Raw genomic sequence first — 14,663 nt, 5'->3', positions numbered from 1 at the left:
CGTGGTCATACCCTGCAACTGCCTCACTTTATTCAAAAGAAAACTACATCCCACAGAAGTGGAAGGACTTTCCCTAATGTGGTCTAAATTTTCTGCTCAAAGGTACACTTCAGTCAGCAAGAAGCCTGATTTTTAAAAGATATGCTATTCCCTATGTTTTCAGGGTCATGGACTCTTTGAGTGGGTCAAGGGCAGGCCTCTTTTGAGAGTCCTCGGGACTGTCCAAGATGGCTCTGCTGCCCCTCCATCTGTCTCCAGGTATAGACCTAGGCTGAGATGCCAGCTCAGCTCTGGAGCTGCCAGAACTGAAGACCAAAGCATACAGCTGGAGACAGGGAGGGATGGAGAGGTCAGCAGGGCCCTGAGCAGTGGCCTGGTGCTCTGGAGATGTGTGTTAAATGTTGAGTAAAAATTTCCTGTTTGTCTTCTCCCATGATGCAATGTGACAAGACCCAACACACAGACATCCATGAGTGCTTTGCCCCTCAGATGACTCCTGATATTCTTCGTATTCTGGCTCCCTCAGATTTATAGTATTGTCAGAATAAAAGTGATGAATCTAGTTCAGAATAGAGCCTCCATCCCATCAGAATTCTGAGCACAGAGATCCTGACTACAGTTGGGAAATATGCACAGAAGATAGGGCAAGCAGAGGCTGGCAGCCTGATGGAGCTGTGCTTCAGAGCCCAAGATTGATGAGATCAATTTTGGAGCCTTTCTGCCTTCATCTTTTAGAGTATAGATGTCACTGAATTTTTATTTTTATTTTTTTTTGCCTCTGAGCCTCATGTTTCAAAGTCCATACTTCCGCAGTTATCACAGGCAACATTTTCTATAACCCACAGAAAATGATTCACTTTATGATAAAGTAGCATTTTAGAACGTGTGGTCTACTTCAGGGCTAATTCAATTCAGCTGGTTGTTCAGGGAATAAAAACTTTAAGACAGTTATACTCAAAGTTAATAAATGCTTGAAATACCAGAAATCCAAGTTTATATTTTAGATATTAAATATATCGATAAAGCACTAAATGTATCAATAAGCATTAATATGACTTGTCAATTTTTATATCATTATTAAATTTATCAATAAACATGATATATTTTAATATATTGGTCTTCTAGAGAAGGGAGCCAAAGGGTTCCAGCAAACAGATCCCTGGAAGTCAGGAGCCAGGTTTAGCTCTTACCACGGAATCCCCAAGGGCCAACCCAGTAGCTGCCACATAGATGCTTGTGGGCTAAAAAGACAGGTGACAAAATGGAACAGCATGAGCATTTTCTAATCGCCCTCGAAATCAGTTTCCACTTGATCTAACCAAAGAGCCTGTTGTGAAGGTTTAGTTAAATATTTCATCTCCTGAATATGATATGATCTAGGATTTTACCCAATTTTGTCTTTTAAAGCTTTCTTCATTCAGTACACCATTATAAACAGGAGCATCATAAGAACAGTCCAGCAGGAACAAATGTGACCACCCACACTCCTCACCTGCCATGTCGATGGCAAAAGGCCTGTCCGCTCTCCAGCCGGTGTACCAGCCGACGACTTTGCCGTTTTCCACCAGCGGGCGTTCGTAGCGCCGCCCACCAACCAGGCCCACAGGCCAGACAGAGACCTTGCGAGTGGTTCGCATCTATAAAAAGGGAAAAGATACGTGTTTTAAGCTTCCTTAGGAAAAAGACAGAGGAAATGAATGTGCTCTACTTAGAAGAAGCGGGGCTGACAGTGGCGTAGATTTCAAAAGCTGAAGGTTTCCAAACAGAATGCTTCCGCTGATAGACCGGAGCCCCCATCCTTCAGGCTGGTTGCTCAGTGCCATGACTTCCACTCGGTCATAAATTGGGCTGGCGGCTCAAGGTTCAGGACTCATAAAATGGGTATTAATATCCGGACATAGCTTATTTGAAGCTGAGTTGCAACTATCAGATATTTTCTATTTGTTTCAAAGTTGAAGCTTTAAACAATACTTCTATCTTCCGAGGTGAGAAAGTTTAATTCCCCTTTAGGAAACTTCATTACGTAGGAAGAACAAACTTCACTCAGAGGAGCCACAGGATTGTCCTTTCTCTGACTTTTCTATTGCTATACATACACAGAAATCTTGGCTGGGGACATTAATAATGGGATCCAGATACAGAACTGAACCTGGCTTCTTCCAGAGTGATAAAAAGAAACACACATCCTAAAAATCTGCCTGTTTTCAAGGGCAATTGGGCCAAACTAGAGACCACTGGAATCGCTTGTCCTTGTTACATATAGCAGAATCCTGGTTAAACATGACCTTCAACTGAAAGTTACTAGCTGGATTTCTTGAAGGCTAAAGAGATGCCCACAAAAAGCTTGCTGATATTAGGCAGTACTGTTGGAGAATATTGCTACCACCACCTTTTTCCAGGGCTTGTGTTGAACAGCCCAAAAGGCATCTTAGCACAAACTAGAAAAAAGGTGCCCCTTTCTTGGGCAGACACACTCCATGCTGGAGGTGGACCTAAGCTCCACGCACCCTCCCAGCTGGATGTGCCTTGGACAAGGTATAACCTGCACAACTGGGTAGTCTTGTTGAGGTAATTATAATGAAGTGGTCTTGTTGTTGAGGTAATCATAATTTCAACAGCAGTGCTTTACCGTTTATTTGCTATAGAACTGAACTGAGTCATGATCAGTTAAGTGGTGGTTAAATAATGATCATGAACCAAGGAATTTTTTATGAAAGAAAAAATGATATACTTGGGAAACATTTTCAAATACAATAGAAATGAAAGTCATACTATTAAAGACTAAAAATAATTAGAACCTCCCATTAGCCAAGCTTCCTGGTTTTACTTATTATCCTACCTTGTTCCAAAAAGAGGATTTAAGAGTATGAAGCATTCCAGGTAATGAGGGTCTCACTGCATTGGTTTCCTTCAAATCTGAAGTTACTGTTTTTTATAGTCTCTATCATTTTTTCAATAAATGAACTGCAACTATCTTGTGCTAGCTCTTACTAACTTTTATGATTTTTTCTTTTTTTTTTTTAACAAGCTGAGGTACAAGTGAGTGCAGAAAAGTGTTAACAAGCCTAAGACTGTTATCTTTAGAAAGGTCTGCATGCAAGGCTGGCCCTTGGCTGGTGTCCAAGAATGTGGCTTTTGAAACATTTCCTCACTTATAAGGTTATTTTGTCTGTCTGGGACGCTGAACAACTGCTTTCCTTTTGGGAATACGAAATTTTGGTGGGCAAGGAACGTCTATATGACAAACCACCAATGAAACCCCGAACTCTTGAGTCTTAAATGAGGTTACCTAGGTATAATCATTGCACAATTCTGACTACATTATCACTACTGGAGAGAAGGTGGGCTCTGAGTGATCTCAGAGGAACGGAGGGAACACAAAAACCTGCACATGGATTCCCCAGACCCTGCCTGATGTTTTCCCTTACTGATCCACCTGTGTATCCTTCTATGTCACTGTAATAAGTCTTAGCCCTAAGTATGACTATATGCTGAGTGCTACGGGTCCTAGTAAACCACCAAAAGGGGTGGTCTGGGATCCCTGAAATACTAATATAGAATAAAATGTACTTTAAAATTTTTTTTTAATTTTACTTTAAGTTCTAGGCTACATGTGAAGATCTTGCAGGATTGTTACATAGGTATACATGTGCCATGGTAGTGGTTTGCTGCATACATCACCCATCAACTACATTAGTTATTTCTCCTAATATTATCCTTCCCCACCCCCTGATATCCCTCCCCTAGCCACCCATCCCCCAACAGACCCCAGTGTGTGATGTTCCCCTCCCTGTGTCCATGTGTTCTCATTGTTCAACACCCATTTATGAGAACAAGAATTGTTTGGTTTTCTGTTCTTGTGTCAGTTTGCTGAGAATGATGGTTTCCAGATTCATCCATGTCCCTGCAAACGACATAAACTCATCCTTTTTAATGGCTGTGTAGTATTCCATGGTGTATATGTACCACATTTTCTCTATACAGTCTATCTTTGATGGGCATTTGGGTTGGTTCCACATCTTTGCTATTGTAAATGGTGCCACAATGAACATATACATGCCTGTGTCTTTAAAACAGATAGATTTATAATCCTTTGGGTATATACTCAGTAATGGGATCGCTGGGTCAAATGGTATTTCTATTTCTAGATCCTTGAGGAATCACCCCACTGTTTTCCACAGTGGTTGAACTAATTTATACTCCGAAAAACAGTGTAAAAGTGTTCCTATTTCTCCACATCCTCTCCAGCATCTGTTGTCTCCAGATTTTTTAATGATTGCCATTCTAACTGGCATGAGGTGGTATCTCAATGTGGTTTTGATTTGCATTTCTCTAACGACCAGTGATGATGAGCATTTTTTCATATGTTTTTTGGCCTGATATATGTCTTCTTTTGAAAAGTGTCTGTTCATATCTTTTGCCCAATTTTGATGGGATTGCTTTTTTTTTTTTTCTTGTATATTGGTTTTAGTGCTTTATAGAGTCTGGATATTAGCCCTTTGTCAGATGGGTGGATTGCAAATATTTTTTCCCATTCTGTTGGTTGCCAGTTCATTCTAATGACTGTTTCTTTTGCTGCGTAGAAGCACTTAAGTTTAATTAGATCCCATTTGTCTATTTTGGCTTTTGTTGCCAATGCTTTTGGTGTTTTCGTAATGAAGTCCTTGCCTATGCGTATGTCCTGAATGGTTTTGCCTAGGTTTTCTTTTAGGGTTTTTATGATGTTAGGTCTTATGTTTAAATCTTTAATCCATCTGGAGTTAATTTTTCTATAAGCTATAAGGAAGGGGTCTAGTTTCAGCTTTCTGCACATGGCTAGCCAGTTTTCCCAACACCATTTATTAAACAGGGATTCCTTTCCCCATTGCTTATTTTTATCAGGTTTGTCAAAGATCAGATGGTTATAGATCGGTGGCATTGCCTCTGAGGCCTCTGTTCTGTTCCATTGGTCTATATTTCTGTTTTGGTACTAGTACCATGCGTTTTTGATTACTGTAGCCTTGTAGTATAGTTTAAAGTCAGGTAGTGTGATGCCTCCAGCTTTGTTCTTTTTGCTTAGGATTGTCTTAGCTATGTGGGTTTTTTGATTTCATATGATGTTTAAGGTGAGTTTTTCCAGTTCTGTGAAGAAGGTCAATGGTAGTTTGATGGGAATAGTATTGAATTTATAAATTACTTTGGGCAGTATGGCCATTTTCACAATATTGACTCTTCCTAACCATGAGCATGGAATGTTTTTCCATCTGTTTGTGTCCTCTCTTAAGTGTAAAATTAGACACCTTTTGACATATATATATATATATATATATAGCCATGAAGCCATCACCACAATGAATATAATTAACACACCCAGCACGCTCAAAAGCTTCCTTGTACCCTTTTTAAATCCATTCTTCCAGTCCCTTTTTATGTCACCCATTGCTAGGGAACCCCAATCTCCTTTCTGTAACTATACACTAGTTTAGTATGAATCTTCTAGAATCTCGTATGAATGTAATAATTTAGCACATGGAGTGTATGTGAATGTGTGTGTGTGTGTAAATATAGCTTCTTTCATTTGGCATAGTCAAAAGAGATTCATCTACTTGTGATATACACTAATAGTTCAGTCTTTATTTGGCTGGATGGTATTCTGTTGTGTGGTTCATACCACAGTTTACACATTCACCTGCTAAAGGACATCTGGATTGTTTCAAGCTTTTGGCTATCACAGATAAGGCTGCTATAAACTAAATACATGTTTACAAGTCTATGCTAATTTCTTTCTCTTTTCTTAAGATAAATATCTAGGAGTGGAATGAGTGGATCATGTACTAGGTGTATGTTTAACTTTTTCAGAAACTTCCAGATTATTTTCCAAAGTGCTTCTGCCATTTTACATTCCCATCAACAGTATATGAGACGTCGAGTTCTTCCACATCCTCACCAACACTTGGTAGGGTCAATCTTCAATTTCAGTAATTCTAATAGGTATTATTAATACTGGCATCCCATTATGGTTTTAATTTGCATTAATGACTAATGTGCTTATTGCCATCTGTATCTCTTCCTAAGCAAAAAGTTCAAATTATCTGCCCATTCCAAAAAAAAAAAAAAAAGGTTATTTTCTTACTATTGAGTTTTGAGAGTTATTTATATATTCTACATACAAATCTTTTATTAGATATGATTTATAAATATTTTCTCCCAGTCTGTGGCTCAGCTTTTCATTCTTATAAGTGTCTTTTGAAAAACAGAAGTTTTCATCTTGATGAAGTCCAATTCATCTATTTCTGATTTTATGGATCATGCTTTTGATGTTCTATTTAAAATATTTTTGTGGCCAGGCATGGTAGCTCATGCCTGTAATCCCGGCACGCTTTGAAAGGTTGAGGCAGGCAGATCACTTGAGGTCAGGAGTTTGAGACCAGCCTGGCCAAAGTGGTAAAACTCCGTCTTTACTAAAAATACAAAAATTAGCTGGCATGCCATCTTTACTAAAAATACAAAAATTAGCTGGCATGGTGGTGAATGCCTGTAATGCCAGCTACTCAGGAGGCCGAGGCATGAGAATCACTTGAACCAGGGAGGTGGAGTTTGCAGTGAGCCAGGATCATGCCACTGCACTCCAGCCTAAGCAACAGACTGAGACCTTGCCTCAAAAGAAAGAAAAAAAAAAATATATATATATATATATATATTTGCCTAATCCAAGGTTACAAGGGTTTTCTCCTCCTTTCTGTAAGTATTATAGTTTTAGGTCATATATTTAGATTATGATCCATTTTCAGTTAATTTTTATATATGGTATGAGGAACTGATTGAAGTTTTCTTTTTTGTATATGGATAACTAATTGTTCCAACTATACCTAATTATCCTGGAACAACTGAGCTGCCATTACAACTTTTTCAAAAGTCAGCTATGCATATATGTATGGGTTTATTTCTGGATGCTCTAATATGGTTCATTGGTCTCTTTGGTGATCTTAATACTAATGCCATAATATCATGATTTACTATAGCTTTATAATAAGTCTTATAATCAGATAGTATTAGAACTTTATCCTTCATTTTCAAAGTTGTTTTGACTATTATAGATCCTTTTCATTTCCACATGAATTTCAGAGTCTGTCAATTTCGGCAAATTCTGAAATTGCATTGAGTCTATATATTAATTTGGTGACATCTTGTCAATATTGAATTTTCTAACTCATAAACATGATCTCTCTATATTTATTTAGGTCTTTAATTTCTCTCAGCAATGTTTTGGTGATTTAATTTTTGAATCAATATTAACATTTAATTGCTTTTGTATCCTAGGACTTATCCATAGGTGGGACAAAAACCCATGGAATTTACTAAAACTTTCACAAAAATATAGTCCTCCCACCTCCCCAATTCACTCCAACTTCAGGCTCCTCTTCCCTGACATACTAAGAAAATAAAAATATTTCAATTTTTTGTCCTTAAATGTTAAACATGGCAAACACAGAGAAACCAAGTTAAACCTAATACATACTTATAAAAAATTAACAGAATAGCTTTGTATATAAGGCAATAAAAATAGTACTGTGGGTTTCTGGAGTAAAATAATCTTCTTAAAATGGCTATGATTTTTCAGCTCCTAAACTACTTTTGACCAGAAAACTAAATATTCAAATCTCTGAAAAACTGGTGGGCAAACCCCATCTCATAAGGGGTGCTCTCTTAAGAATGTATAGGGTTGTGCCCTGCATACAGCAGGTGTGAAGCAACTCTTGGCAAGTATTTAAGTACTAACTAGTCATTTAAATGTGGGCCCAATTAGCCAGGCATGGTAGTGTGTGCCTGTAGTTCCAGCTATTTGGAAAGCTGAGGTGAGAGGTGAGCCCAGGAAGTAGAGATTACAGTGAGATTTGATTATACCACTGCACTCTGGCCTGGGCAATGAAACAAGACCCTGACTCAAAAAAATAAAAATAAGAAAGAATAAGAAACAAATAGAAATAAAAAATAAATGTGGACCCACATGTAACAAGTAATCAGTATCTGTCTCAGCTGTGCAAGAGACATGCTCATAATCAAAGAGGAAGACAGTCAATAAAAGAATAGAAGGCAAAAGACATTTTTAAAAAAGGAAAAGATAAATCGCCATTAAAAGGAATTAAAAAGAATAAACTATGACTGTGGGACCACTAGAACAATTAAATATGGCCATGGAAATTCCGCCTGTTTTATGTTCGACTTTTCATTTAAGCTGGGCTGTGAAAGGCATGTAGGATTTTGTCCACAGAATACAGAATGACCGAAGGTTCTAGGTAACAAGATGAATCAAAGAAGCAAAACTTTGCATTTCTGTGCCAACTTCATGCTAGAAAATACATGTTTTGCTTAGCACACTCCAAATTACTGAAAGCAACTCAAAGCTAACATTTGCTCATGCATCATTTTTCTAGAGGGCTGGGTGTTAAAGGCAAGACGATGACCTTATAAAAAATTAAATGCAGGTGATGTGGCAGAATGATATTTCCAGGTATGCTAAATTTTAAAAAGTTTGTCATATAATTAGTTTAGAAATTCAAAAAGATTCAGATGCCCTCACCATCTATGCCCTGCTGAGATTCCATGCAGAATGCTTCCTCACAGAATTAGCCCCTCCATCTTCGACCACTATACTACATAGAGTGTGCCAGATATTTCAAAGGAAAATAGCACAGCTATTTACACACCTTATTCATTTCACCCCTGGGATCTATCCTTTGTTCTGTGTCATTTTCATTCAATCTGTGCTCTTTAAGGGCTCCTTAACAGCCCTGTTATTTTCTGAGGGGGGGTGGAAATGTAACAACATTGACTATTGAAAGTATCTTCATATAACTGAAATATTCTCAGTATTTAAAGCTTTGCTAACTTTCTCATCACGAAATAGCAGTTACATACCAAGCAAAACCTCAAGTCCCTGGTGTGAGCTCCAATCTAAAACAGAGAAATAAAGCAATGGATATTATGATAAAGGGACAGCAATTCATGTATTTATAAGAGTTATAATATTACAAACAGGTCTGTCCCCCAAAAGCACTCTCTTTCCATTTATTCAAGGCCAAAGTTATACGCTGTGGTGTATTCCTCCTGCAATAACCCTCAACTATATGGACAGAGCTTGCATAGCAATGTTAATCAACCAAACGCACAGCCAGAGTAATTTCCATAGACCCAATGGCTACAAAGGACACACAAGATATATTTGGTGCATGTGCACACTCCTCCAGGATGAATGCCATTTAAACTATTCCAGGGTGGTGGTGCTTATTCATCACGTTGTCATATTCTCTAGGAAAGAAGGAGGCAGGTGACTACCATGCACTCCAGTCTGGTGACCCTTACCAACAACCAGCTCCATTTTTTTTTTTTTGAGTCAGGGTCTCACTCTGTCACCCAGGTTGGAAGTGCAGTGATGCAATCATGGCTCAATGCAGCCCCCAACTCCTGGGATCAAGCAATCTTCCCACCTCAGCCTTCCAAGTAGCTAAGATTATAGGCATGCCATGCCTGGCCAGATTTTTAAATTTTCTGTAGAGTCAGGGTTTTGCTATGTTGCCCAGGCTGGCAGTGTCTGTTTCTTTAGCAAACTTTTCTTTCTGCAGCTTTCAGCTATGTCCTTTTCAACCCTCCATAGGAGATGGCTAACAGCCAGCGGCAGGGACTGGAACACTTAGAAGATCATATTCAGGCAATCATCAGAATGCCCTTAGAGTAAAATAGAAAAAGTTAAATGCCTTTAGCTTCCTTGAAGACATGCCACTAGTTAAAATCTTGTTTTTTTTTTTTCCAAAGGGAAATGAATAAAGTTCTTGATCTTCTGAAATTTAAAATGCTATAGGCAACCTCAAGAAGTGGAGTTAAAATAACAAATGTGACATTCTGTATCCTGTTTTTTAAACTAACAATTTCAATAGCAAAAAACAAATGAAACCCACCAAATCCAATGGGACACATGAACTAAGAACAAAAAGGAAAGAACAGTGCAACTATGATGAAGACTTGAATACAGAGGTCATGATTTGGAAGCAAGGATTCTTTCCAATTTCATTGTCCCTAAGCATGTTATATTTTCTAAAATAAAGCAATATTTATATGATCAAACACACCCATAACTTTCCTTTGGAACAAGCTTGAAAATTAACATAAAGTCTGCTTTTCTTCCTCTTTCTTGCATCTCCCTCCTAATGACTTCAGCATCCATCTTGGCTAGATGATCAAGGGTAACATCCATAGTGGTAAATCATGTTAATAGTATGTACCCTTGCTATGATGTGATGAGAATGACACTTTACCTTTGTGGCATTTTCTAATGCCATTCTCTTACAAAAGAAACCAGGGATTGTTAGAGAAATGGCTGATTCTGGGGCTGGGATAGGAAATATACAGATGAGCCTGGAGGAGCCAGAAAGGAAAGAAGCATTCAAATAATAAAAAAATGAACAAACCCACATTGGTGGGTGTGTTTCAGAGGGACATAGCCAAATGAAACAGCTCCTAGTGGACAAACCTGGAACAATTTGATCAACAAAATAAATAACGGTGAATTTGGGTACCCTTGACATATTATGAAAGTGGCCTAGAATAGCTGTGCCCCTCTCAGCAGGCCTAACCCTCCCCCGTTGCCACAGTGTCCTCATCATTCCTCACTGCAGTCCCAATGCTGTGTCTGCATGCCAATCAACATTCATTAACCACCTGATGCTGTCACAGGAGATAGTGTATTCCTCTCTTTGAAGTGGGAAACTGAAACCAGATCAAATGGGCCATGCATTTCAAAAATGCATGGAGGCAATATTTTTGTATGTATGAAAATGGTGAATGTTTCTAAATATTTAGTGTGAAAAGTATATATATAAAGATACCATTAAAAATAAACCATAATAAGAAAAATGAGAAATGTGAGAAAGGGACATGATTCAAAATATTAATAAATGAAAAATCACGCAATATCACCACAGATTCCACAGAAATACAAACCACCATCAGAGATTACTACAAACAACTCTATGCACATAAACCAGTAAACCCGGAATAAATGGATACATTCCTGGGCACTTGCACCCTCCCAAGCCTAAACCAGGAAGGAGTCAAAACCATGAATAGACCAGTAACAAGGGCTGAAGTTGAGGCAGCAATTAAGAGCTTACCACCCAAAAAAAGCCCAGGTCCAGATGGGTTCACAGAAGAATTCTACCAGACATACAAAGAGGAGCTGGTACCACTCCTTCTGAAACTATTCCAAACAATCCAAAAAGAAGGAATACTTCCCAAATCATTTTATGAGACCAACATCATCCTGATACCAAAACCCGGCAGAGACTCAACGAAAGAAGAAAACTTCAGGCCAATCTCCATGATGAACACAGATGCAAAAATCTTCAATAAAATACTGGCAAACAGATTGAAACAGCACATCAAAAAGCTTATCCATCACGATCAAGTAGGCTTCATACTGGGGATGCAAGGCTGGTTCAACATACGCAAGTGTATAAACATAATTCCCCACATAAACAGAACCAAAGACAAAAACCACATGATTATCTCAATAGATGCAGAGAAGGCCTATGACAAAATTCAACAGCCCTTTATGCTAAAAATAAAAACTCTCAATAAACTAGGTATTGACAGAACATATCCCAAAATAATAAAAGCTATTTATGACAAACCCACAGCCAATATCATACTGAATGGGCAAAAGCTGGAAGCATTCCCTTTGAAATCTGGCACTAGACAAGGATGCCCTCTGTCACTACTCCTATTCAATATAGTTTTGGAAGTTCTAGCCAGAGCAATCAGGCAAGGAAAAGAAATAAAGGGTATTCAAATAGGAAAGGAGGAAGTCAAATTGTCTCTATTTGCAAATGACATGATTGTATAGTTAGAAGTCCCCATCATCTCAGCCCAAAATCTCCTCAAACTGAGAAGCAACTTCAGCAAAGTCTCAGGATACAAAATCAATGTGCAAAAATCACAAGCATTCCTATACACCAATAACAGACTTAAAGAGAGCCAAATCTAGACAAACTGCCATTCACAATTGCTACAAAGAGAATAAGATACCTAAGAATACAACTAACAAAGAATGTAAAGGACCTCTTCAAGGAGAACTACAAACCATTGCTCAACGAAATAAGAGAGGACACAAACAGATGGAGAAACATTCCATGGACATGGTTAGGAAGAATCATTATTGTGAAAATGGCCATAATGCCCAAAGTAATTTATAGATTCAACACTATCCCCATCAAGCTACCAATGACCTTCTTCATAAAACTGAAAAAAAAAAAAAAAACACCTGAAACTTCATATGGAACCAAAAGAGAGCCCACATAGTCAAGTCAATTCTAAGCAAAAAGAACAAAGCTGGAGGCATCACATTACCTGACTTCAAACTATACTACAAGGATACAGTAATCAAAACAGCATGGTACTGGTACAAAAACAGACATAGACCAATAGAACAGAACAGAGACTCCAGAAGAAACACCACACATCTACAACCATCTGATATTTGACAAACCCGGCAAAAACAAGCAATGGGGAAAGGACTCCATGTTTAATAAATGGTGTTGGGAAAACTGGCTAGCCATGTGCAGAAAGCAGAAACTGGACCCCTACCTGTCACCTTACACTAAAATTAACTCCAGATGGATCAAAGATTTAAACATAAAACCTAATGCCATAAAAATCCTAGAAGAAAACCTAGGTAAAACCATCCAGGACATAGGCATAGGCAAAGACTTCAGGACTAAAACACCAAAAGCAATGGCAATAAAAGCCAAGATAGACAAATGGGATCTAATTAAATTCCAGAGCTTCTGTACAGCAAAATAAACCATCATTAGAGTGAATCGGCAACCAATAGTATGGGAAAAAATTTTTGCAATCTACCCATCTGAGAAAGGGCTAATATACAGAATCTAAAAAGAACTAAAACAGATATACAAGCAAAAAACAAACAACCCCATTCAAAAGTGGGTGAAGGATATGAACAGACATTTTTCAAAAGAAGACATATATGAGGCCAACAAAAATATGAAAAAATGGTCATCATCACTGGTCATTAGAGAAATGCAAATCAAAACCACACTGAGATATCATCTCACACCAGTTAGAATGGGGATCATTAAAAAATCTGGGGACAACAGATGCTGGAGAGGATGTGGAGAAATAGGAACACTTTTACACAGTTGGTGGGAGTGTAAATTAGTTCAACCATTGTGGAAGACAGTGTGGCAACTTCTCAAGGATCTAAAAATAGAAATTCCATCTGACCCAGCAATCCCATTTTGGGTATATATCCAAAGGATTATAAAGCGTTCTATTATAAGGACACATGCACATGAATGTTCATTGCAGTGCTGTTTACAATAGCAAAGACTTGGAACCAACCCAAATGCCCATTGATGATAGACTGGACAGGGAAAATGTGGCACATATACACCATGGAATACTATGCAGCCATAAAAAACGATGAGTTTGTGTCCTTTGTAGGGACATGGATGAACCTGGAAACTATCATTCTCAGCAAACTGACACAAGAACATAAAATCAAACACCGCATGTTCTCACTCATAGGCGGGTGTTGAACAATGAGAACACATGGACATAGGGAGAGGAGCATCACACACTGAGGTGTGTTTGGGGAAACTAAGGGAGGGACAGCAGGGGGGTAGGGAGTTGGGGAGGGATAACATGGGGAGAAATGCCAGATATAGGTGATGGGGAGGAAGGCAGCAAACCACATTGCCATGTATGTATCTATGCAACAATCCTGCATGTTCTTCACATGTACCCCAAAACCTAAAATGCAAAATATATATATATATACACACACACACACACACACACACACAGGTATTGATCGACTTACGACCTATGCAACTTACGACCATTCCACTTTACGACCACAATCGCTAGCCACGACTGCTCTGCGTACGGCAGCGCAAACGTTGCCCAGCTGGGCGTATGACAGTGCGGACCAGCTTCTGGCAGCACTACCATCTCCGCGTGCACCATTTCAACTGTACCTATAGCCTACTCAACTTACGACCAAATCGTGTTATGACCGGTCTACCGGTCCCAATCGTGGTTTTAAGTCGAGTACTAGCTGTATATATATATATATAAAATAGAAATTTCAGCCCTTTAAATTTTAATACAAATAAAGTAATACTGCTTATACAAGACAGCTTCACTTAATTATGTTACTTGCTTTAAGTCATATGTATTTGTGAATTCTGGTATGGACCCTCTAGGAGAGGCTTGACCGGGCTCTGCTTATTATAAAGTCATATAAATCAAGACAATGTGGCATTGGTGTAAGGATATATAGATAAATGGAAGAGACTAGAGAATTTAGAAATAGTTCCGCCTACCTATAGTCAGTTGATTTCTGGCTAATATGCCAAGACAATTCAATGGGGGAACCAAGGATAATCTCTTCAGTAAATAGTGCTGGAATGAATGGATATCCATGTTAAAAAAAAAAAGTATATGTGCATAAAGAGGGACCCTTGTACATGGCTGGTGGGAATGTAAATTGGCATAGCCATTGTGAAGAACAATATGGAAGCTTTTCAAAATATTAAAAATAGCTACCAAGTGATGCAGCAATTCCACTACTGGATACATGGAGATACACACACACACACACACACACA

General features: G+C 38.4%; 1 protein-coding gene across 1 annotated transcript in view; it reads right to left on the bottom strand.

Annotated features, from left to right (window-relative positions):
• The window catches only part of B3GAT2 (beta-1,3-glucuronyltransferase 2), a 98,049-nt gene that overhangs the window by 49,934 nt on the left and 33,452 nt on the right, over window positions 1-14,663 (bottom strand). Inside the window, exon 2 of the mRNA XM_017549416.2 lies at window positions 1,493-1,637. Within this exon, the coding sequence (XP_017404905.1) occupies window positions 1,493-1,637 (145 nt within the window). The remainder of the gene's footprint in view (window positions 1-1,492; window positions 1,638-14,663) is intronic.

This window comes from Cebus imitator, unplaced genomic scaffold, assembly GCF_001604975.1.
Source record: "Cebus imitator isolate Cc_AM_T3 unplaced genomic scaffold, Cebus_imitator-1.0 Scaffold218, whole genome shotgun sequence".
NCBI lineage: Eukaryota > Metazoa > Chordata > Mammalia > Primates > Cebidae > Cebus > Cebus imitator.
This window is presented reverse-complemented; position numbering and strand designations above follow the sequence as displayed.